Source organism: Parasteatoda tepidariorum, chromosome X2 (genome assembly GCF_043381705.1).
Source record: "Parasteatoda tepidariorum isolate YZ-2023 chromosome X2, CAS_Ptep_4.0, whole genome shotgun sequence".
Taxonomy (NCBI): Eukaryota; Metazoa; Arthropoda; class Arachnida; order Araneae; family Theridiidae; genus Parasteatoda; species Parasteatoda tepidariorum.
Window position 1 is genome coordinate 59972331 of NC_092215.1, and position 25196 is coordinate 59997526.

At 28.2% G+C, this 25196-nt stretch overlaps 1 protein-coding gene across 1 annotated transcript in view; it reads left to right on the forward strand.

The window, feature by feature from the left end:
* Window positions 1-361: 361 nt before the first annotated feature.
* LOC107447087 (eukaryotic translation initiation factor 4E type 3) overlaps window positions 362-25196 on the forward strand; it is a gene marked incomplete at its 5' end in the record, with an annotated part of 40929 nt that continues 16094 nt past the window's right edge. The window contains 3 exon segments of the mRNA XM_021144652.3: window positions 362-434; window positions 3006-3161; window positions 11145-11211. Of these exon segments, the coding sequence (XP_021000311.1) occupies window positions 362-434; window positions 3006-3161; window positions 11145-11211 (296 nt within the window).

A 25196-nucleotide genomic window follows, 5' to 3' on the forward strand; every position in this document is an offset into this window, starting at 1 on the left:
CTAAACATAATTCAATTTTTCTTCAATCTGCTAAATAACGATGAAAGGATAATTTTTTAATGTCTGAAGTTGCTTTTAACTTAGCTTAATTTTAATCTATAATGATTCATGGAACTTTGATTTTTATTTGTCTTAAATGTTAGTAGGGTCCTTTTGAAATTTCTGATTATTGAGCGGGGCATGTACCCACCGTCCCCCATATCAAAAATGCCCATGAGTCAGAACTTCCCTTAAGAAAGTTCAATATATTGAGATTCTGAACGAAAACATTTTGAGATGTAAAAATTTTGAGATTATTGCAACAATATCTGTTCATGCTTATTTTTCTCCATCATATACATACATATTTTTTATTTTACAGAGCTGAAAAAGGTGTTTCTGCAGCAGAATATGAGGCTAGTCTACAAAAAGTATACACAGTGCAAACTGTTCAGGTAGAAAAAGAAAATTTATTTTCTTTTTTTATTAATTATGTTTAGCTTTGATACATTTAAAACACTTGTTTTCAACATTTTTAAAGTATGTTTGAAGTGTATACCATGGTCATTAAAATGTTGTCTGTGGTGCACCAGCAGGAGGTTGATCCCAATTCTGAGTAATGGCTCCAAGACCACACTATATTGGCATACCAGAGAGAGGCGATGATTTCGGTCACTTCGTATGCCTTGTGCTCTTTTTAAGCTTTCATTTGTATTTTGCATTATGATTGAAAAAAGAAAAAATACGTTTAAAATCTTGATTAAAAATGCATAAATACGTAAGCAAATTTTTTAGTTAGTTTATTACCTGCATGTTCTTGTCAAATATTTAATATAAATGTAAGCAGTCTAAAAAAAACCCAAAAAAGCCCCATTTATTTATGGAATAATAGTAAACTTGAAACAGCTTTTTTTGAAAACACTTTTAACAACAAATGATAAAGTTTTATAGGTAGCCTATGTTCTGCCTTAAATTCAATTTGCCTCATCACTAGAGGGCGCTATTATTCATGTTTTATTCTTTCTATTAATTTTGTTGACCAGTGTGTGTGTAAACAAAGAGGATTAAAGTTAGATTTAGAAGCGCGTGCCTCATCACTAGAGGGCGCTATTATTCATGTTCTATTTTTTCTATTAATTTTGTTGTTCAGTGTGTGTGTAAACAAAGAGGATTAAAGTTAGATTTAGAAGCGCGTGCTGTTTCTTGTCTCGTCTCATCAGCCTAATAGTTTTGTTGGTAGAAAGTAAGATCTTGTTGTGGTGCTTTTAAGAATGCAAAATTTCTAACAATAATAATTGCTTTTTATAAATGTTGTTTTTTATATTTTAAAAATAAATGTGTTTTTAAGTAAGGCTACTCAAAGTAAAAAACTATTTTTAAAATATGTAGGAAAAATTATATAAATAGCAGTAAGCTCTTAAAAAGGATATTTTTTTAAAGAAAAAACTTCTTTTTGTACCCAGTTTTCACAATCATGTAATTGATTTTAAAATTATGGAGTTAATCTCTATCATCTACTAGAACTAAAATTGTCTGTTGGGGAGTATCTTACTTTTTATGTTATTATAGAAAAACATTATTGAAAGTGTTCTAAAAGTCAACCAACAAATTCAGAAGGGTGATAAAACATATCAAGAGATTGAAAACTTACCATAGGGGTTGCATATCAACTTGAGATGGTGAAAATCATTGCTCTACTAATTCTAGAGGGGAAGAAGGGTTGAGTATTATAGCTCTAGCTTTCACACATTTTGGCTAATTGAGGTGACAGTAGTTATCAAAGTTATAAGATTTCTCATATTTCTTAGTGATGGTAGTTGACTACATTTCCATACTGTCATTAAAGATTTAAGATGCTTAAACTTTTTTGACCCACCTTAGTAAACAATCTTGATTGAATGTTATATTGGAATAGCAATGAAATATGTTGTTATTAATTTAAGAATAAGTGTTGCCTAAAGGGAACGAACAAAACTAGAATAGTTGAGGCATTATTCTCTTAAATGGTGTCGTTTATAGTTTGTTTTGAACTTTTTAGTGACTTTTTATATTATTTTCAGTACTACAAATTACAACTTTTTATTTGTTATACTTTATTTAGCACTAACAATGTTTGAGCGAGCATTTTTGATTTATCCTTTTAAGCTTATATTTAATTACTGTTCAATTATAAGCTATTTTCTGACAAGGTTAGTAGAAATTAAATTTCTTCTTTTTTTAAAAATCAGATTTTTTTAATTTTATCAGATATTTTTAAAATTTTAATCAGATTTTTTAAAAGTTTAAACGATTTGTTTTTTTCTTCTCGCATTTATCAATTAAAGTTCGATAAAATTGTATCAATATTCTTGAGTATTTTTAGGAACAAAATTTTAACTAAAATACTTAGTATTTCTTACAAAAATGGTTAATATTATTTTTTTTATTTTAAACAAATCACAAAATAAGTAAATAAAATGGCAGTTATTTTTATTCTAGTTCAACGTTTTAATAAATCTGAAGACAGAGAGCCCATTTGGTAATTAGATATCAAATGACGAGTATATTAATTTAGATTTAAAAAAAGTAAATATTCTTGATTACTCTTAGCTAAAGTTTTTTCTTCATTACTTACAATAACTATGTATGTAATAAGTTTTAAAAGCACTTGTATTAAGTAAACAGGCATATAGATGAAATATATTTATCAAACGACAAATAATTTTACACATTGTTATAGAAAAATTTTAAGTTTTAGGTCATTTTTTATCATGTTTAGTCTATATTTTTTTCTATTTTGAACATGAGTTAATAATTTACACATATCCTTCTTTCTTAATACTCTGAATAAAAATTTTAATGGCCATAGGAATAAGACTTTAAAAAATGAAGTCACAACCTTAAAATTGTATTAAAATATTTTTTAATTAAATCAGTGATTTTTTTTAAATATCAAGGGATTTTAAACCATTTAAATTCTTTTTAAAAAATAAATTTCTGTTTAAATCATGCATTCCAAGTATTCTGATTATAGATTTTGTTTTCAGATGTTTTGGAGCGTTTATAATAACATACCTGATATTCAAGAGCTTAAAAAAAAGTATAGCTATCATTTAATGCGTGGAGAAAGAAGGCCAGTTTGGGAAGATGAAGCCAACTGTAAAGGAGGATCATGGCATCTTAAGGCATACAAACAAGACTCTGTAAGTATCTGAATGTGCCTCTAAATTAAGAAACAAAGAGCAAAAATTAAAAAAAAGAAAATCTGAATATTTACAGTTATAATATTTACAGTGATTTATATCAGTTGATTTAGATCACTTTCTTCACACATTCTTTTTATTCCAACAATACGTAATATTAAAGGTTGTTTTCATTTTGTACCCTATCATTTGTTAATTTCTTTTCAAAGAATAATAATACCTGTTAACTTATTTAGGAAAATATATTTAATATTTTAGGAGTAGGATAACAATAAAAACTAAAATTTTAAATAAAGTAAAAGTTCTTCAATTTTCTAGTGATAAGCATAGATTCAGATAAGGTAATTCAAATTATTTCCTAATTAGCAGCAGAGATTTTTCTTATATTCATTGAAAGAAAAGATATAGAAAATTCAGAAAATATGAATTTTCTTTTCGATAATTTTTTAAAAAATATTTTAAATTAAATTGACTGAATCTGTTTTTATATAATACTGCAACATACAAAGACGATTTGTTTCTTTAAGAATTCTTTTTATTCCAACTAATATATATTGTTATGGGTAATTTTTTTTGTTTGTATTCTATCATTTCTTTCATTTCAAAGAATAATAATATCCCTTTACCTATTTGGTAAAATCAATTTAACACTTTAGAAGGAATAGACAATATCAAACTTCATTCAGAGATTAAGTAAAATTAATAATTTATTGTAAAACAAAATAAAAGTAGGCTAACGACCGAAACTAAAATTTTAAATAAAGCAATTGATCAGTTATTAAAAATGAAATTATGTCACAAAAAGTAATAGGTTACGATTAGATTTTAAAAAAATTTAAGATTAAAAAATTTTTCCTTTCTTCCATTAACAAAATTTTTAATATACTTTGCAATCATGTATGTGATTATTAATCTATATTTTATTTATTTAATTTAGTTTTTAAATATATGTAATTAGCTGATATTTGTGTTAATTAAATCTTCTCTAATTATGTATGTTTTAGATTAATTACTGGTAAGTTGAAAAACTTATAAATAAATTTTATAATAAATTTTAAAAAATGTATTTTTTTTTTGAATTAAAAAAAAAATTGACTTCAAATAAATGGATTGTTTTAAGTAAGAAAATACAAATTAAAATTGTTTTGTTGTTACAGTACTTATATTTATTAGTAAATATTAATTAACTTAGCCAGGGATCTGTTCTATTTTTTTCCTAGGGTCCTATTTTTCTGAATTTTCTTCTACTTTTGTAAAATTTAATTTTTATTTTTGTGATAAATATAAAAACAAAAAAATAAAATTAGATTTAGTATGAAATAAACTTTATTTGTATATCAATATATATTGAAATTTATCTGCGGAAAGAGATATATAATGCCCACAAATTTTTGACTGCATATCGCAATTTAATATATTAAAAAAGAAAAAGGAATAAAAAAATACTGCAGATATATGTAGCATAAAGCAAGATAATGAATAAAAAAATCATAACCATTTAAGATAGATAAGATATAGATTATAACTGTAATTAAATATCAATTTATATTGAAATAATTTTCTTTTTTACTGTAATGAAGGTTAATAATATAAAAAATAGATGAAACTATCCATTTTACAACTGCATGCATCAGTTTAGAATAAAAATAAGAATAGCACAAGTAAAGAATATATTTTGTTGTACAATAAATTTTACTTGCTTATCTTTTCAAATTTAAACTTATGAGTGAAAATATCTACAGAATTATTTTTTAGTTTAGTATGAAAACAGGAGTCATTTATGTGAAAATCAGGTCACATTTTATGTGACTAAAATATTATTTACATAGCTGTATTTTCACACAAAAAGTTGCACTACATCATAAGAAGAAATAGTTCTTTTATTTTTAATCTTTACTAAGTTAATATACTACTGTCCTCATTTGTATCACAGCAAATAATTTTAAATCAAGTTAATTACCACCAAATAATTTTTATACAAATTTTGTTACAACGATTTAAAATAAACGTTTATGATAGCTTTAGATGCTGTAAATAGTTAAATGGTTTTGTAACAAAATTACACACAATATATAGGGTTAATATAATTATTTCTCCTGCCCTAAACTCGAACACCTTTTGTTTAGTAAAGTTTAACAACTTGCTGATTTTAGGGTAATTTCTCTTTTAAACTCTTTTAAACAACTGGGCTTTAAAAATAGGGAGTTATGTTCATTGATTTCTGTCTACTACCGAATCTCACAAATTGTTGTCACTACATATAATTTTTATTACATTTAAATATTTTATATCCATAACTAAGCTTACTGGGTGGCTGGGCTATAGCTCGCCCTTATATATTATTTTGGAAAAACTAAAATTAAATTTTAGCATTAACTTTCATTTGAAAAGTCTAGCTCATTGAAAACACATTTAACATGTTAAGTGTGAGTGTAGAACAAGTATTCATTACCAGCTAATTTAAATAGTTGCACAGATGATCAATTTTAAATATCTATGTGGTTAGCATTGTAGTTTTGCATATAATAGAGTCATGCTGTCATTTTAAATTTATGAGCTAAGGCATTTATTGAATTATGAGCTGAGATGATCAAAGTAGGGCAGCCAGTGAGGCACTCATTGATGCCACGACATGCCCAGCATGTTAAATTTAAAAATGTTTATTACTATAGTGGCCCAACTTTATAAAAAAGTGTCAGTCCACTTATGTTTATATCTGCTATAATTTATGGCCTGAATGCCAACTTTTTATGTGTTCAAAGGTAAAAATATATAAATAAACTAATTAATTGGATATTTTTACCTGGTATGATACCTGCAGTATTATTATTTTTTTTTTAAGTTAAAAAGTCAAAGTAAACTTTATAAAGTTTTTGGAATAACAATACATATTACTACATACCCTCCAACTTATGAAGATTTTGAAAATAATTCTTTTTAGTGGTAGCGAACCAAAGTAGAAATTTTTAAAGTAAATGGATCTCTCATAAAACTTTTATCAGAACTTAAGAATCTAGCCATATGGCCTGCACTTTTATAAGTAATAGTGGACAAGTTACGCTAAAATGAATTTTTTTTAAATATTAAGACATTAATTTTGCTACCGTCTGAAAAGAAGATTTCTGAAACTACGGAAATTCCGTAGCAGTTGGAGGGTATGTTACTAGAATAATTTTCTTTAAGTACTATGAAAATAATCCGTACTTTCCTTATCCTAAAATGAAAGCTATTGCATTTTGAACAGCTTTTTTTCTCTATATGATGGAACCAGTTTTTCTATATTAGATAGGGACATGGTGTAGGGGAAGATAGAAATATTTTACCAAATTGCCCCATTTGCTTGAGCATCAAAGGGGTAACTAATTTTATAAAATATGATGCAGCATTAGTCAGACTCATTTTCTCTAAACTATAACATTTTAATTAAATGTTCATAATTTTATGGGTTCTGTCAGAGTTATTAATTGTAAATTAAAGTTAGTGACGTCAACTTGCATTAAAAAATCATCATTTCTTTTGCTTATAACCTAATTATAGTTAAATGATAAAATTTTAGTTAATATCTAAGTCATATTTCTATATATTGTAAAGTGGATAAATTTTGAGGATTGATGTTGGTGAGATTTCCTTGTTAGCAATGATGGTCTTCAAAACATTCAAAAACTGATATGTTTAGAAGTTAGCTTGTATTTTTCATTTGATTTTTGATGGTTTTGTCCTTGTGTTATTACATTTATTCCTCATGTTAGGCTGACACAAATATTTTAGTATATTTATGATTGGCATTTGAATTTGCCTCAGGTGCAGACTTGATACATCAATAAACCTTCATACATTTTTCAAACAATTATATTAATCTTTTTCTTTGTTTGTTCTTATTTTCTTTTGCTGTTTGTACAATAAAAGTATTTTTCTAACAAATTAGTAAGGGGTATTTTTATAGAAAATAAATTAGTTTACAATTGAAACAAAGTTAAATTTAAAATGTTAAAATGAATATAGTTTTAAGTTTTCTAATTGCTCATGTTCTTATGTGCATAAGCAATTAGAACTGAAAAATATGCAATTTTAAGAAAATATTTGTAGTAAATTATCAACATGCACCACTAATGAAATATGCACATATGTGTTTTTAAACTAATCAGTTTAATGATATTAATTTTATGTAGCAAATTGTAATTCATTTTGGTTATTAATATTATTAAGATATCTAATTCTTACGCTAGCTTTGCTAAATTAAAGTCTAAGGCCACATTTACACCATCTGTTGATTAGTTTCCTTATTTATTTATTGCACTCATAAAATTAAAGTAATATTTGTTATTTTCTAAATAAAATATCCTTTGTTCCAAAACTGCTGTTTATTTCAAAGTTTTGTTGCTTATTAACCCATTCCTTCTCACTCCTGTTAAAATGACAAGTTGAAGTTTCGCCCTCTATTTTTCGTGCCCGTAATAGTTCTGGGCTGAACTAGTCAGAAATAACAGGCAAAAAAATTAAAACAATATCTTTTTTATTTCCGGAATCATGTCTTTTTCTCAATCTATGCTCTAGATGGCAGTGCCAGATTATTTGTAAAATGTTTAGAGATAATTAGCTTATTTTAAACTAGATGTCAGCATCCATCAAACATGTAAGCTTAAAATTAACCCCAAAGTTAAAAATGAATGCATATATTGCACATACACTTAGTTTTATGTAATTTTTTTGAATAAAGAAAATAGGCACTTTTTTGACTTATCTTTAAAATTATGTGACCACCTATTTCAATCTATAAATGAAGAGATATCACTTATTGGGGGAAAAGGGGTCAATGAAAATTTATTCTTAGAGGTTCAGTGTTTGAAAGGTGCGGTTCACATTTCTCACAAGAAATGATTTTGACAGAAGGCACCCAACCTCCTGCAATACATATTTTATGATTATAGATTTAAAAAAAGAAATCAGTCAGGGTTTTTTGGTTTAAACCTATGGGATTTAAACCAGTTTTTTTAAAAAAGTAAGCTTGTTTTTTTTACAAATATATTATAAATAAGTGAATTTTCTATTGTTTATTTAAATTCTTTCAGTTTGATTGCAACAGAAAAAAATATGAAGTTTTCTTACAATTTTTTAAAATTTTAAGTATATTTGCTTATGGTAATTTGTATTATTTCAATTATAAACATAAATTTTTAATTTTTAAATGATTATATAGACATTGTTTTCCGCAAAAACATCTATATTAAATAGCATTGGCATTTCATCCCGAAGGAACCTATCTCGTCCAGGGCAGTGGAAGAAACTAAAAAAACCCAAAAGAATTTGGACAAAATGGAAGAAACTAAAAATGCCCAACACGATAATACAATTAAAAATAAGTATTATAAGAACAACTCTAATTTAAACATACTAAATTTAATATAGATAGTTTTTTTTAAAATAACTTTATTTGTTTATTTATTAGTTTTATAAATAATTTTAAGATCTATATATCATATTATTCACGAGTCTCTGTTTGAGTATTCATACTTAACATTATTTGATAAAAAAATTAATATGCTTTTTGTAGTTAAGAATTCAATATGATTTTAAATAGTGTCTATGTTTAGTATGTGATTTGTTAATTTAGTGGTATCAATAAAGTTAATTGTTATTTTAATACTTCTTTATATAATTATGAAAATTAGTTTACTATATTTCTTAACATACAATATTAAAAATCTAGGTATTTTAATTTAAGAAATTCATGAAATTTTTTTCCCAAAATCTTTTTTTTTCTTAAAGTTTTTATTTATTTAAAAAATGAAACATCAAGTATCTCTAAAATTAATACTATTATTTGAACTAGATTGCCATTGTAAACTGCTAAAAAAATTGTTTGGATGTTAGATATTTCTTTTTGAATAGTGAAAAGTTTTTTCCTCTTGTGTTGGAAGAAACCTATTTTTTGGATAGTTTTTTCTACAGTTTTCTTCTATTTCTTATTCGGTTTTTCTATGTTATTTTTCTTTTTTGGAAGAAACATGCTATCCTCTATATTAAATAATGTGAGCAAATTTAAGATTAAGTCATAATGTCTTAATTAAGTCATAATGCCTTAAGCCTGCTTAAAATAAAATGGATGAGCCATGTTCTGTAGTTTTTAAAATTAGTTAAATATTGTATTTATTGAAAGAGTTCAAGTTTCTCAAAGTTTATTTTTATCTATTTGTTAAATAAATTATGTTTGCATCAGTCAAAACTATGAATGGGAATGAGGTGTTTTTTAAATTTATTCAGTTTCATTTTAGAATATTTTTCTGTCACCAGTGTAAATAAATATGTATTGTATATATGTATCATGTTTATATTTGTTACTAAAATTTTGAAATAAGATTTTCATATTATATATTAAAAAAATGTTTAAGAAAAAACATTAAATTCATTTAAAATATTTTTAAAGTATTTGTTCTTACTTATATAATGCTGCAATTTGTCTTTAAGAATATTGTCAAATTTCCCTAATGTCCCATCATGTTGAAATAAAGGACAAAAAAGTTATTCTTTATTTTTCAAATTGTTAGTACTAAAACATACTTTTACTATTTTATGTCTATATTTATGCCGTCCATTTGTCCTTTTCATTTCGTTTCATCGCTCTATAAATTTTAAATATTTTTAATTGAAAAATTATATGACCTTGAATATCTCACAAAAAAACCAATAAAATTTTTTTATTACAATTATATATATATATATANATTATCCGGGATGCTCGGGACCATCGCTATCCCGGATATCTGAATTTCCCGGTTTTCTGGATCGACCAAAAAGTGTCGTTAATCGATGTTTTATCGAACCCGAAGTACAAGGAAAAAGTGTAATGCATAAAGTAAGAGAAAAAAGAAAGGTACTCCTAACTTTAAAAAGAAAAAAAAAATGGTAGAAATATAACATTTAAAAGAATAAAAAAATTTGCAAGCTTAGGCAAGAAAATCAAGTTTAAAAAATACAAAATTCTCATATTTATTTTTTAAAAATAATTACAATTCCTAAATTAAATAATATAAACAAAACCAATGATTAAATAACGCAATATATTTCATACCTAATTATATGGGGAGAAACGATAAAATAAAAGGAAAACTTATAATTCTAAATAGAAACACTTGAAAATTATCGAACCGAAACGATAGTTAAAAAAGGCACTAGCATAAATATTAAAACAAGGCAAGATCAACGGAATTCAAAAAAAAAAAACAAAAAAAAACCCTAATGATAAAATTTATGAATAAAAAGAATTTATTGAGTGCGAAATTTATCGCGAAAAGAAAAAAAAAAAAACACGTAGTGGAATCAGAAAAACAAAACTGTAATCTGCTTCATAAAATAATCCTATGTTTAAATTAATAAACAATTCTCCTTTTATTTTATTTTTGTTGTTGATAAAAACAATATTTTTAATTACAGCAGATGTGATTCCACTCAAAAAAAAACTTGCAATTGATACCGCACTTCCAAAGAATGAGATTTTATTCAAAAGAAAAAGATTTTATTTTTATTAGTCGATGTCAAATAAATATATTTTTCTCTTTTTTTTTTCTGTTCACTGATATGCTTGCAATGCATTTTCCCCACCCCCCTCGTAAATCAAGCAGAAAACGAAATCAGCATGCCACACCCTTGAGTTTGATTGACGGCCTAAAGTAAAAATAAAACATTCGTCCCTTCCCTGCCTTCAAGGTCACGGAGGAAATGACGTTTCTCTGGGTAAACGGGGAAAAAAAATTTCCCCTTCCTTACATTTTCCTCTACTCAACTTCAAGGATGAGTCCAATTTCCGTTTTTTTCGTTTTAGTTTAAAATGGCGTGAAAATCGAGCAAAATTTTTCCCGGTTTTCTGGTTTCCCGGTTATCTGGATACTGGATAAATGGTTCTCTACTGTATAAAAGTCTCATTATTGAATACTATATAGATTAATTAATTCAGTTTTAAGTTAATTGATTTATATTAATTATTAGCCATGTGTATGGAAAGAACTGCTGTTAGCTGCTATAGGAGAACAATTTGCAGATTGTGTTGAAGAAGGTTTGTATAGATTCCTCTAAATACTTTTAATACAATATACTTGAATACATAATTTATTCTTAGTAGTTTTCTCATAATGGTATCATTAAAATATGTAACAAATAGGAGTGTTCCATTTAAGATCGCTCTTTATATATATTTAAAATATCTATATATTGTTGAAGTGCATTATTCAGAAACTTAGATTAACCCTTCTATTCCAAGCTCCTTCCTTAACCTAATGGATGTTCCAATTCTTAGGCAAGCTAGGAATCCTTTTCTTCATCTTTCCCAAGACAGGCACTGCAAGCATTTTCAATTGCTATATTCGGAAACAGTTACTACGAATTTCACTCTTAGGATAGATTGCAAAATAATCAGTGTAAGAAATACATAGCAAGTGTATGCTGGACAATCGTCCGTTCTTTAAAATAATGTCAGTGTAGAGAATAACCGTCAATGGCCTTAAAAACCAACAGTGTAAGGAATATTGGGAAAGTCTTATCCAGGAAATGGTCCACACATTTTTATTGGGTTATATTCCTATTTGATTATTATAATAACCACATTGTTGGTAAATGTGATAAATATAAAGTCACATTGCTTGCTACTCCATGTACTGTTGTTTCTTTTAATGTTAAAGGACATTTCCAGAATATGCTTGCTTCATATTCTCTATACTGATGTAACAATGTAGGCATGCATTCCTTATCTTTTCTTACTTCCTAAAGAAATAAAAATCCACTTCCATAGAGAGGAAACTTGGTATTATAGGTTTAGTGTAACAGCATTGCTGGTTAGTGAATAATGCTGTTTAAAACCGAAATATCAAAACTGAGTGTCTCAGAATTTTTTAAATTCATTTCTGAAAGCTAACATTTCAGAGACTCCACTAAGGAAAGCATCTGGTACAGATTGGCAAACATTAGCATTTTATTAAACCTACTAACATCAGTGACTGAAAATTAAGGTTTTATGCATTCATATCCATAAATTAATCATATTTCAGAATTAGACGGAAATTGAACTCTAAAGTAAAAAGTTCCCCTGTAAAATTATCATTCACAACTTTAGGAATTATAAAATAATATGCAAATTAGAGGAAGCCACCTGATGACACCAATAGTACGTCACAAGGATAAGAGTGTAAGAGAGGGGTATATAAGGAATGGGGGTAAAAATGCAAAATCGGTCAAGCATTTTTTAAGTTATGACACAATATACGTAAATAGTTATGACACACGTGGATGATTTTTTATGTGGTGGAATTATCGGCTACCTGGAATATGGGTGTTCTCAGGTCAAAATATCCGAGGAATTTGGAGTTGCACAAAGTGTCATCTCCAGGTTTCTGGCAATGATTCCAAGACGGTGGAAATGTTGGTTGATGTTACAGTATGGGTCATCTCCCAGTTACAACAAATGAAAACAGTTATTTGGCTGTAACTGCCAAAAGAAGCATATGAAGCAGGAGCACTAGTGCGCCAGGGTTCCATTATAGATCTGCATGTTCAAATCGAAACCATAACAGGCCAAATTTATTGGGGAATCATTCTGGGACCAAATGTATGTTTGCTATGTGGTACCATGGGTGCAGAATTTTTGTTTATGGATGACAATGCTTGCTCTCACCAAGCGAGCATCATAAATAATCTAAGGATATTATCTGTATGGAATGGCAAGCATTCTCACCTGACTTGAATCCGATGGAGCATGTGTGGGGCATGCCTTCTACATGTGTACCAGGACTTAGAAGAGCATTGCTTGCTGAGTGGAGTAATGATCACGTTCCGTGATCAGCTCGATAATTTGACTCTAAGCATGTCTGAGTGTTGTACAGACTGTATTTCATCGCATGGAAAACGTACAATGTATTAACCATCAAACGAATCGTGTAATATTAAGTTTATGTAAAGGAGATATTTTTTATAATAGCCCAGGAAGTATTTGTATCCTTAAGCGTTTTGGCACAAAATCTTGCAGTTTTTATGAAGGAAAAATAAAGGCTTTGTTAAGTTTTTTTTCTTTGAAAAAGCTCAAGGAAAATTCCATTAGATTTCCTTTACAAAGAATGCAGAATTCTATGCCAAAACACTTAAGGATTTTTTTTAATGTTTGGCACTGAGAGTTTTTCTACATGAATTAAAAAAAACCCTTAAGGATTTTTAAAATAGTTAATATAAACATTTTGAAAAAGAGTTAATATAAAAATTTTGAAGAATAGTTAATTAAGACATTTTGAGTTAATTTCCTTTAAAATACTTTACTTTCACTTCAATTCTTGTGTTAGTTACTTAAGAGTGTTAACACTTATTAAATCTCAATTGGAGTTATTTGTTACTAAGAGTAAATTTTAAGATTTAATAAGTTGAATTCAGTTTTATATTTTTAAAAGTGTTTCACTAGTTTTGAGTGTAAGTAAACATAAAAGTAAATAAAAATCATTTTAAATAATATAGTTTTTTATCTTTAAAAAGTTAATGGAAAATTCCTTAACAAAAACTGTGGTTTTTTGTACCAAAACATAAAAGGATTTTTAGAGGCTTTTCTTTCTAAATCTTAATGCTGAGAATTTTTCTATGTGAATCTGAAAAATCTATAAGAGTTTTTAAAATAGCTAATATAAACATGGTATCCGCACACCTGGAAAGTCATGAATTTCAGTATTGAACAAAATTTGTCATGAAATGTCATGATTTTCATCTATTTTTTGAAAAAAAACCATGGAAAGTCATGGATTTAGGTCGCTGAAAAATCTAATTTTTAAAATGGAATCATCCCCCCCCCCTCAATTTCATCGTGTTCTAAATATCTGAATTCCTAACAAAATCACTACTCAGTCATATTTTATTAGAATATAAAATGTCTTTCTCATGTTCTTTAAAAATGGTGTTCTTTCGAAAAATGAAAGAAAAAACATCATTTCTAGAGAGAATTATCTTTTAAACTTCTGTGATTTAAGAATTTTTCTTAATTTATTTTTTTGTCAATTTAAATTTCAAGCCGAAGCAAGCTAATCATTGGCGAATTTTTTTTATTTCGAAATGAGAACAGACAAATAAGGAGCATTTCTTTCCTTTCTGATGAACAGTTAAAGTATCTTTAGAATATAATTCCATAGAAAAAAAAAGAAGAAAAAAAAATTTGCTTTTGTATTTTTTTCCAGCTATTTTACTGCTACAACTCTTTCTTGACTCTGTTTTTTAAATTTAAAATCTATGAATATGAAGATGCGGATTATAACAGTTTTGGTTACAATTATCATTTCAATTAATGTTATTATAATGCTTTGTTTAATTTGTCGGAGAAAATAGTAACTTCTTTAAGTCATGAAAAATTCTTGGAATTAGTCATGGAAGATCATGAATTTGAAAATCTAAAATGTTGCCGATACCCTGTATAAACATTTTGAAAATTAGTTAATATAAAAATTTTGAAAAATAATCAATATAAATATTTTGAGTTAATTCACTTCAAATTATAAGATTCTTATGATAGTTGCTTAAAAATGTTATAATTTGTTATAATCTCTTTTGAATAAATGCATACTAAGTGCAAATCTTAAGATTTAATATTTGTAATTTGGTTTAATATTTTTAAAAGAGTTAAACTAGCTTTGAGCATAAATAAATTTAAAAACAAATAAAATCATTTTGTATAATTTTAAAAAAGAGAACAATTCAAATTTTTGAAACAGCTTAAAATTTTCATCATAAAGATATGATTTCATCTTCTAAAAATAGTAAATAATAAAAATAGTTTTGACAGTATAATTGTTTTGAGTGAAAATAAACATTTATTTAAAAAAATCAATTTGTGAATGACCCATTAGTTTACAATTTTGAAATTTCTTTATACATTGAATTGTTAATTTGATAAAAATCATTTTAATAAACTGAATAAAGGGAATTTGAAATTTTTGAAACAACTTGAAATTTGATTTCATCTTCCAAAAATTGTAAATAAGTATATGATCCCTGATTTACCATTAAACTACATGACAATTTTTTTTCTTTTTACTTCATATAATATTTTTCAAGGATCATTATAATTCAGAAATATATCGGGTAGAATAGATCAGCGTCTTCATCATAGAAAAAAAAATGGTTGAGAATTTCTCACCCTTTCTCAAAAACAGGATGAGATTTCAAAAAGTTAAGTGAGATTTATAAAAACTAAAAAAACACAAAAACTCTTGGAAAAAAAATTATTTCTTTAATTATAATACATTTTTAACGTCTTCTATTTTTTAAAGCATTGAATACTTTTGGTGCATCATCATAGAAGATTTTGCCTTTACAAGGTATTTGTCCATCTTACATTAGTGCATAAAAAATTTAAATGTCTTACATGAAGAAACCTTATCTATGGTAAACACATGGTTGCAGAGAAATGTGTTCTGAAAGGGGTTACGTGGTAGTGTTCTGTTCTAAAAGGTTCTGAACAACACTGGTAAATAGGGAAGCTAGATTTCGGGGCAGATGTTGAAAATAATGAAAGATCCAGGAGAAAAGTGAAACGTATTTTATTCTAAATGGGGTAATTCGAAACTTTTTCCAAAATGCGAGAAATTTGCGAATTTTGAAATTGATTCATAGAGTGCGCGAATTTCTCGCGGTAATAATTTTTTAATGCGAGAAAAGAAAAAAATATACGAGATTCTCGTGTTCTCGCGCTGTTGTGAAAACACTGATAGATAAAATATTCCCTTCTCTTTGAACAATTTGTGGATCGTCCCCTAGTGCATTATTTTGAAACTAAGCAATTTCAGAATTGTAAAAGTTTGAATGGAAATCAGGTAAAAAAACGTGAAATTTCGCAGATAAGTGGGATAATAGTATGTTGAATTAAAGTTAAATTTCTTGGTGACGTGTAATTGAATTACTAAATGAAGTATTTAACTTATAACACAAAATTGTCTTAATTTTAATAATAACAAAATCTTGTATAATAATTTTTAATGTTACATACTTTTAAAGAATAAAATCTGTATATTAAAAATTTTCAAAAAAATTTAAATTAATGTGGCAATAGGTCTACAGTAGCCCTTTTTTAATACTTATCGAGCATTTTCTACTTAATAAAAAAATATGATAATAAGAACGTTTTAATCAATAAATCTTTAAATAGTTATCATTAAAAATAATAATATAAAAACACTTAGCTAAAACACATGCTTCCTTAGTTGCTGTAAACTACATATGTGGTCTAAACAATGTGCTTATCTGTGAGATACGTTTTGGATATGATAATAGGAACATTTTAATCAATAAATCTTTAAATAGTTATCATAAAAAATAATAATATGAAAGCACTTACCTAAAACACATGCTTCCTTAGTTGCTGTAAACTACATATGTGGTCTAAACAACGTGCTTATCTGTGAGATACGTTTTGGATGGTTAATTTCTATTACATTTCCTAACACAGCTTGAAATACCAAATTTTACTTGCAACTATTATTACGAAACAACCTCAATACAGCAATTTGAAAAATCCAATCGTATCCTCAGCCAAATTCAAACTGTTTATGAACAGTTTTGTGCATTTTACGAACTAAATCGCATGCCACTTGTTAAGTATTTCATGCTTATCAAAACCTTTATAAGTCCTTAACATTTTCAGTAAGAAAATTTTAATTACAATTCTAAACTCCTGTTTGTGAAAATTGCAACACCATGAAGGAATCGTCATAATTGAATGAAATTTACTACACAGTCGAGTGGTAGTGGTACAAATAAATGATTGAACTTTCAAAGCAAACAAACAATAACAAGAGATCGAAATCAGTATTTTGTGTAGCCACCACGCACCGCAATACGCGCTGCTACACGAGGTGGCATGGAGTCAAGCAAATTTTGAATGTCTGTCTGAGGAAGAGAATTCCATATAGTTTGTATGCGTACATACAAACAATATACAAGCCATACGGCCTGTCAGCACCATGCGGACCAGGTGTCTATCATCGCGAGCTGCCGTGACATTTCGGGGTCCACTCCCGGATTTCCGAGTTGTCTGACACTCGTCCGTCCACTGCTTCCAAACACGCATCACTGTGCTGCTGTTAGGCTGCACACGAGCGGCTACTGCACGATGAGACAATCCAGCTTCACGAAGGCTGATGATTCTCCCCCTTTCAAACTCCGTAAGTTGTTGAAATGTCGCTCTCTTTCGTCGAAGAGGCATAAGTAACGTCTGAGCTAACGTTTACCATAGCAAATAACCACCGATAACCATACACGCCACGCTACAGCCGTCTATCAATTTGGATCCATCCACAGATTCATTTTAAATATATTTTATTTACAATTTTTAATGATTTTTTGCTAATTTTTTTCTCATTTGTATTTTCTTTACGTTACAAAATCTATAAGACTTAGAAACATGAAATTTTGAATTTGCGTAGAAAATATGCGAAGAGTTAGAAAGAAAACAAGAAAATACAATTTGATTATTAGTTTTATTTTTTTTATAACCGCTGTTGAACAACTGACTCAATTTTGAGTTTATGCCCTATCAACCAGGCTATCCTGGCCAAATTTATTAGTTTATATTATAACAGTCATTGCACAGCCAACTCAATTTCGAGTTTACGACTACTAATATTCAACTCCGTGGCCTTGTCATTTTGAATCCAATCCAGAAGAAAAGGGAACTGCTAGATTAGTACCCAGAGGTATTTATTTGTTATGAGAACTTGGAGGACTTCATGACCCCGACAGATTTAACATGCACCAGTCACCATTTTATACATGGGTAGGGTATTCTTCTGCCGGCTGGATTCAAACTCCCATTCTCACGAACACGAATCCAACGCCCTATCAACCAGGCTATCCCGGCCAAATTTATTAGTTTATTTTATAACAGTCTTTGCACAGCCAACCCAATTTCGAGTTTACGACTACTAATATTCAACTCCGTAGCCTTGTCATTTTGAACCCAATCCAACAGTCCCTGGAGCAGGTGAGGGCCGTTATATTAATACTGTTTGTAAAAATAAGAAGAACATTTCGTAAGCTGATATTATTTAATTGATGTTTATATTGAAAATATTTTTTCATTATTTTTGCTTTCTTTTTAATTATTTTAAGTACATTTGTTAAATTTTAGTGCAAGAAGAAAAAATTGTCATTATTTATGTAAATGTTTGGCTTATATTTTTAAGGATTTATTAAAGGGTCTATTAGATATCAGAGAGAATAAGATTAGAATAGAGATAAGAATTAGATATCAGAGGGTTTAAAGTATCAGCTCTGCTCTTGATGGTGTATAGTGGCTAGGATGTGAAAGTGCAACTGTCCCGGGCATCCCGCCAAAACGAGCATTCAACATATCAATGGAACACACTAAAGCTTTATATCAATTAGCAATTAGTTTTAGATAATTACAATTGTAGAATCGAATGATGGGGCAAAAAAAAACTTTTTTACCTTTTAAACTAGAAAATTGTTTATTTATAAATAATGTATTAATACTCAAATTGCTTGAAAGATGATATGTTCCCTGCAAGTGACAACGAAGTTTTTTGTTTTATTCAATCATTTATTTATATTTATTATCTCTGACAATGTAAAAAAGAAAGAAAAAAGCATTTTCGGCTTCTGAGGGCCCCAGCTCCGAATAAAACTTTAAAAAAAGAGGGGGAAAGCAGGATCTGGGGGCCCTTGTCATCTCGTGGCTCCAAGCTACAGCTTATTTAGCTTATACTTAAATCCGGCCTTGCCTTCATGGTGTTGCAATTTTCACAAACATGAGTTTACTATTTAGCAAAACATTAAGATCACGTTAAAGTTAAAATTATATTAAATTGTTAGAATAATTTTTTGTTATTTATGAAATATCTAAAAAATTTCCTTTACATTTTCTTCATAAAATCTACATATTTCCTTCACATTTTTTTTTTCATGAAATCTGCTTATTTCCTTTACATTTCCATTAAATAGCTTTAGCATTCTTAGAAATAAAATTTAGAATAAAGTTTTTTGTCCAGTTTTTAAAATCTTAACAAAAAGGGAGTATTTTTTACCAAAAAGCTTGTACGAATTTAGTTTTAAAAGAAATCTATGGCAAATAGATTTTGCTGACTAAAACATTTACGAAATCTTAATAAAAACTTCACATATTGCTGTACAGCAATACCAAATATGACTTCTTTCAAAATTCCTTATATTTCAAAATCAAGGAAATACTAACTGACAATAATCTTTGCAAAACCTTTTTTAAAACTGCACTTTTTTAAAATTGCATAAAAAACTTTATGCATGTGTTTCTTAACATTTCTTTAGCAAAACCTTTAAAATAAGAATTTACGTAAGGATTTTGTGCTGAATTTTTTTACTTGGGATCAATTGGAAATTCTCGATTCTAAAGGATGATTACAGTCATTATAGAAACATCTACTTTTTGAAAAAGTCTGAAGCAAAGGGTAAGATCAAGGTGTTCTTGGAATTGCCTGCTAGTGTTCGGAAAATAATCAATTCGTTGAATTAGCAAGAACAATGCTACGGGTTGAAAATATGGAAAAGGAACTGTGGACTGTTGCTACAGCTGTGTGCATTGTCAATTTGAGTAGAACGAGCACTGCAAAAGAGAAAACACTCTAAATTGAGGTTCAAAGAGTTTCCTGGCATAAAAAGGTTACATCCTTTTGAAACAAAAGCCTATGTTTTGCTTTGAAAGCAACATAGGAAAAGAAAAGGATGCCAAAAGTATAAAGGGGATATTTGGCAATTATGGAGGAAATATCATGTTATTGAATCTACTTTCCTGGTTTAAAAAGGAAAGTGTGAAATTTTCAGAAATGTGATATTTAAACTTGGTAAAACGTACACAAAAGAGAGCAATACAGTGTATATCTGTCCAAAACCTCTGCTAATTGAAAGTAAAGAAACAAGTGAATGTATAGAATGGCTAGAAGACCCTGAATCACAGTTGAATTGAAGTTGAAGAACACATACTTACTAATTATGTTACAGAGGAAACAACTGAATCTGAAACAGAAGATAATATGGACAAACGCAAGACTGCCACTGTGACTGGAAGGCCTCAAAGAACTGCCAAAATTCCTGAAAGTTTAAGATTTTGAATTATGTTCAGTCTTTAGCTTTCTTGAAGAAACCAAAGATCCTGTCTTTGTTAATGAAGCTATCAAAGATACTGAATACAATGAGGCATTGAATCAAGAACTAAATTCACTTCTGCAGGTGAGAATTTGGGAAGAAGTTGAGTGTCCACCGAATTCCAAAATTATTGACAGAAGGTTTATTTTCCTTGGATAAGATTGATGAACAAGAAAGGCAAGACTCTTTGCCTGAGAATTTCAGTAGGATATTACATCAGAACTCTATTCCCCAGTAGCAAGATTATCTATAATAAGAATACTGATATCCTTAGCTGTGCAAAAAGACCAGCAAATAAGACAATGTCCGGTTGCTTTTTTAAATGGAAGTCTGTTGTGTGCTCCATTTTTTTTTTTAAAGGAAACAAGTAACATACATAAAACCGCCCAAAGTTGTTACTGTAAAGGGACAAAAAGTTTTAAAGCTTAACAAAGCTTTGTATAGACTGAAAGGTGCTCCTCATTTCTGGAATGGGAGATTTAATGAATTTGCCTTAAATGAATTTGCCTAAAGTTCGAAAGATCAAAGAATGACTTCTTCACTTATACAGAGAGGAATCTGATTATGGCAATCTTTGTTCATAATATCTTATTAACTGGTGAAGAAAGTGAAATTGAAGAAACTGTGTTACTACTAAAGAAAGAGTTTCCTGCAAGAGATATTGTGAAGTAGAAAAACTATCTTGAAATATAAAAAGATATGCTGATAGAATTAAAATCTACCAAGTTCATTGACAAGATCTTGAATAGCTTTGTCTTGAAAAAGTGTAAGAGACCAAAGACACCTATGGAAAAATTTTCTAACCAGGTGTAAGTAAAGCTACTGATGATACCTTTGTGAACTTATTGGTAGTCTGATTTACCTCTCACTCGGCTGCAGATCAGATAATACATTTACTTTGTCTTCTCTCAGTCAGTTTTAAAACAATCCAATAGAAACTCAGTGGAAAGCAGGTAAGAAAGTGTTCTGATACTTGGAAAAAAAAACATGATCTTGTGGGCTGTATTATACTTAACAAAGTAGTGGTATAACTTATAATGCCTGGACTGATTCAGTTTGGGACTAAATTGCAGCTTCATTGGCTTCTGCAGAACTTATATCTATTACTGGATTGACATCTGATATGGAAAACAAAGCACTGAGTGCTGGGATATTGCACTTAGAGGATCAGGCTGCTATTCAGTTGGGTAAGGGTTACAAAAATGTTAAGAGATCAAAACACATAGACATTAGGTACCATTTTATTAACTAATGAAAATGTGTCTGACATTCTCTCGAAACTATTGACTGACATATTTTTTCGAATTTTATGTGTTAAAAATGTGTTTTATAGATTTTATAGCATATTAAATAAATAATATAACCATGGAACTTTCTAATATTAAATCTTTTATTTATCTTAAAAGTTTTCATATTTTTAGTAACTTTTAATAGAATTTCCTTTTTTAAATTTTATGATGCATTTCTCTTATTAGGACAAATATTTGAATTTTTTCATCATTTCAATTTGAAATTTAGTAAAATTTGTTTTATTATTATAAAAAATATCTGTTTATCAAAAACCTTAATAGTGGTGTATACAAAATATCTCTTTATAACTGTCAGAAGTTTATATTTTTGTAATATTCTTAATATTTATATCTTTTGAAAGAAACTGTTATGTTGTCAGATCCAATATTATTCCTTTGTTGTTATTCTTATAATCTGTTGGAATTTTTTTTCTTCCTAAGTGTTCATTTTTTTTTTTTTTTTGCCTTGATTATAGTTTGCATCATGTTGCTGTATTAAACACAAAAATTTGTATCCAAATTTTTAGAAAGATTGTACAGTAGAGAACCATTTATCCGGTGTCCAGATAACCGGGAAAAAGTTTTGCTCGGTTTCCCCGCCATTTTAAACTAGAACGATTATGAAAAAAAGCAGAAATTGGATTCATCCTGGAAGTTGAATAGAGAAAAATGTGAGGAAGGGGAGAATTCCCCCCCTCCCGTTTACCCAGAGAAACGTCATTTCTTCCGTGACCTTAAAGATCGAGAGGAGGCAGGGAAGGGACGATTGTTTTATTTTCTCCTTTAGGCCGTCAATCAAACTCAAAGGAGTGGCATGCTGATTTCGTTTTTCTCTTCTATTACGAGGGAGTGGGGAGAATGCATTGCACATGCATATCAGTTAACAAAAGATGAAAGAGAAAAATATATCTATTTGACATCAATTAATAAAAATAAAATCTTTTTCTTTTGAATAAATTCTGATTCTTTGGAAGTGTGGTATCATTTGCAAGTTTTTCTTGATGTGGAATCACATCTGTTCTAATTAAAAATCGTGTATTTATAAAAAAAAAAAAGAATTGTTTATTAATATAAACATACGATTATTTTATGAAGCATATTGCAGTTTTTTTTTCTGATTCCACTATGTTTGATTTTTTTTCTTTTCTTGATAAATTTCGCGCTCAATAAATTTATTATCTTTAATCATAAATTTTATCATTAGTTTTTTTTTTTTTTTTAAATTCCGTTGATCTTATTGATCTTGCTTTGTTCCAAGTTTTAATATTTATGCTAGTGCCTTTTTTAACTATCGTTTCGGTTCGATAATTTTCAAGTGTTGTTTTTATTTAGACTAATAAGTTTTCCTTTTATTTTATCGCCCCCCCCCCCCGTATAATTAGATATGAAATATATTGCGTTATTTAACCATTGGTTTTGTTTATATTAGTTAATTTAGGAATTGTAATTATTTTTAAAAAATAAATATGAGAATTTTGTATTTTTTAAACTTGTTTTTCTTGTCTAAACTTGCAAATTTTTTTATTCTTTTAAATGTTATTTTTCTACCATTAGGAGTGCTTTTCTTTTTTCTCTTACTTTAAACTACGTTACGCTTTTTCCTTGTAATTCGGGTGCGATAAAACATCGACTAACGACACATCCAGAAAACAGGGAAATTCAGACATCCAGGATAGCGATAGTACTGAGCATCCTGGATAATTAGTTCTCTATTGTATTACTGTTTCAATGTGATTCTTTGTATTTTTTAAAAATCAAATTCAAAGATCATGAGATAAAGGTTATTGTAATATCAAAAGAGTACTATTTTTAAATTATTTTTACTATTAGCAAAATGAAAAGTAATTAATGAATCCATATGCATTGAGTATATATGCTTGTATGTATAATCCATATACTTTAATACCTGATTTTGCATCTAGCAACTTCTTTAAATTTCTATTTTTAAATGTTATTTGTGAAGACAATATAGATTTATTTTTAAAATGAGTGAAAATAATTTTAGTGGTAAATATTTTTTTGGTGCCCTGTCCTTTAATAAGTCTTTGGCAAAAGAATAAAAATAAAACCACTAATGATTTTGGCAAATTTTTTTATTTTTCAGAATCTCCTTTTATCTCTGCACAGTTTCTCTAGCATTTTCCAACCTTTTTAGGCCTCCCAAAAAGTACAATTTTTTTAAGTTTGAAAATTTAAAAAATGTAACTGAAAATCAAATCTGGTGAATAGGGTGAATGTTTTTATAATTAGATCAAAACTGCTCAGGTGTGCACTTTAGCAAAGTCTCGATTGAAATTTTTTTTTTCTTTTTCAAATAAGGACATTTTATATTTATTTCATCTTTGAACTGACCCAATAAGGACACAAAATACTCAATTGATGTAGATGATTGATGTACTAATTGATGTAGATGATTCCACTTGGATCCCAGTAAACTGTGGCCATCATTTTGTTAGCTGATTTTACCAACTTTTTCACATCTAGATTGCTTTAAAAGTCCCATTGTTTCGACTGCTCCTATGTTTCCAGAGTGTAGTAATGTACAAGTGCATAAACTTGTCAGGAATAAAAAGTTAAAGTGTAAAGAAAAAATGCCTGTTCAATCACATGATTATATTTATTCCTCATTGAGAGTAAACAAAGCACCAATACTGGATTTTCTCACATCTTATTTTTGGTACAAAATTGATAAAACTTTATCTACTGATATGCCTGTGATCTCAACTATTTCGTGCTCTTTGATTTTCAATCACTCAAAACTATATAATTTGTTTTATCGATCATCTTACTAGTTTTTGAATTACAAATTTTAAGTAAACAAAAATTGACTAGCTGATATATTGAAAATCATTATGAAAAATTAAACGAGAAACAAAAGCACGTCTTTGCTGAATACGAGAGCAGTATCTATTTCTCTACATTAGTACATTGGCAAAACAAGCAACTTCCCCAAGACAACCATGTCACTTGCTCGTTGATGTTACTTCTCTGTACTGTCTCATCCTTTGTGTTGTTAAGAACTTTACAGTCATCTTAAAATGTGTGACATTTCCTACTTCAAACTTTGCAGAACATAGGAACAATAAACATTAGGGAAGATGCTTACCTGTACTCTCAAAATATACTTTTAGGAGAAACATGAAGTGGTTGAGTAAATATTGCAAACAAAATTATTTATAAGGAAATTTTTTTTTTCTCGTTATCTTATGTTCACAGGCATTTCCTTTGATGTTTAGATCATTCAAGTGAGAACTTTTCATGAGACAATGTTAAGAAGAAAGAATTTGATTAAAAACCAATTTTGTAAAAAAAAAAAAAAATTTTTTTTTCCAAGATAATAGGATGTTATTATAATAAAATTTGGGAGAAGTTCCAGTTTAACTGAAGTTTTTCTTGCAGCTGAAGAGAATAGCAAAGAGAATTCTTGTAAGTTTTCAAAGATGTCTTATAAAGTTTTAAACAATATTTTCAAAGAGAATAAGAAGGATATTATTAGAATAAGATTTGGTGTGAGTTATACAGTTTGACAGAAATCTTTCTTTTTACAGTTCCTGAAATAGGCTTGTAAAGATATTAAAACAATTCATAGAAATGTATA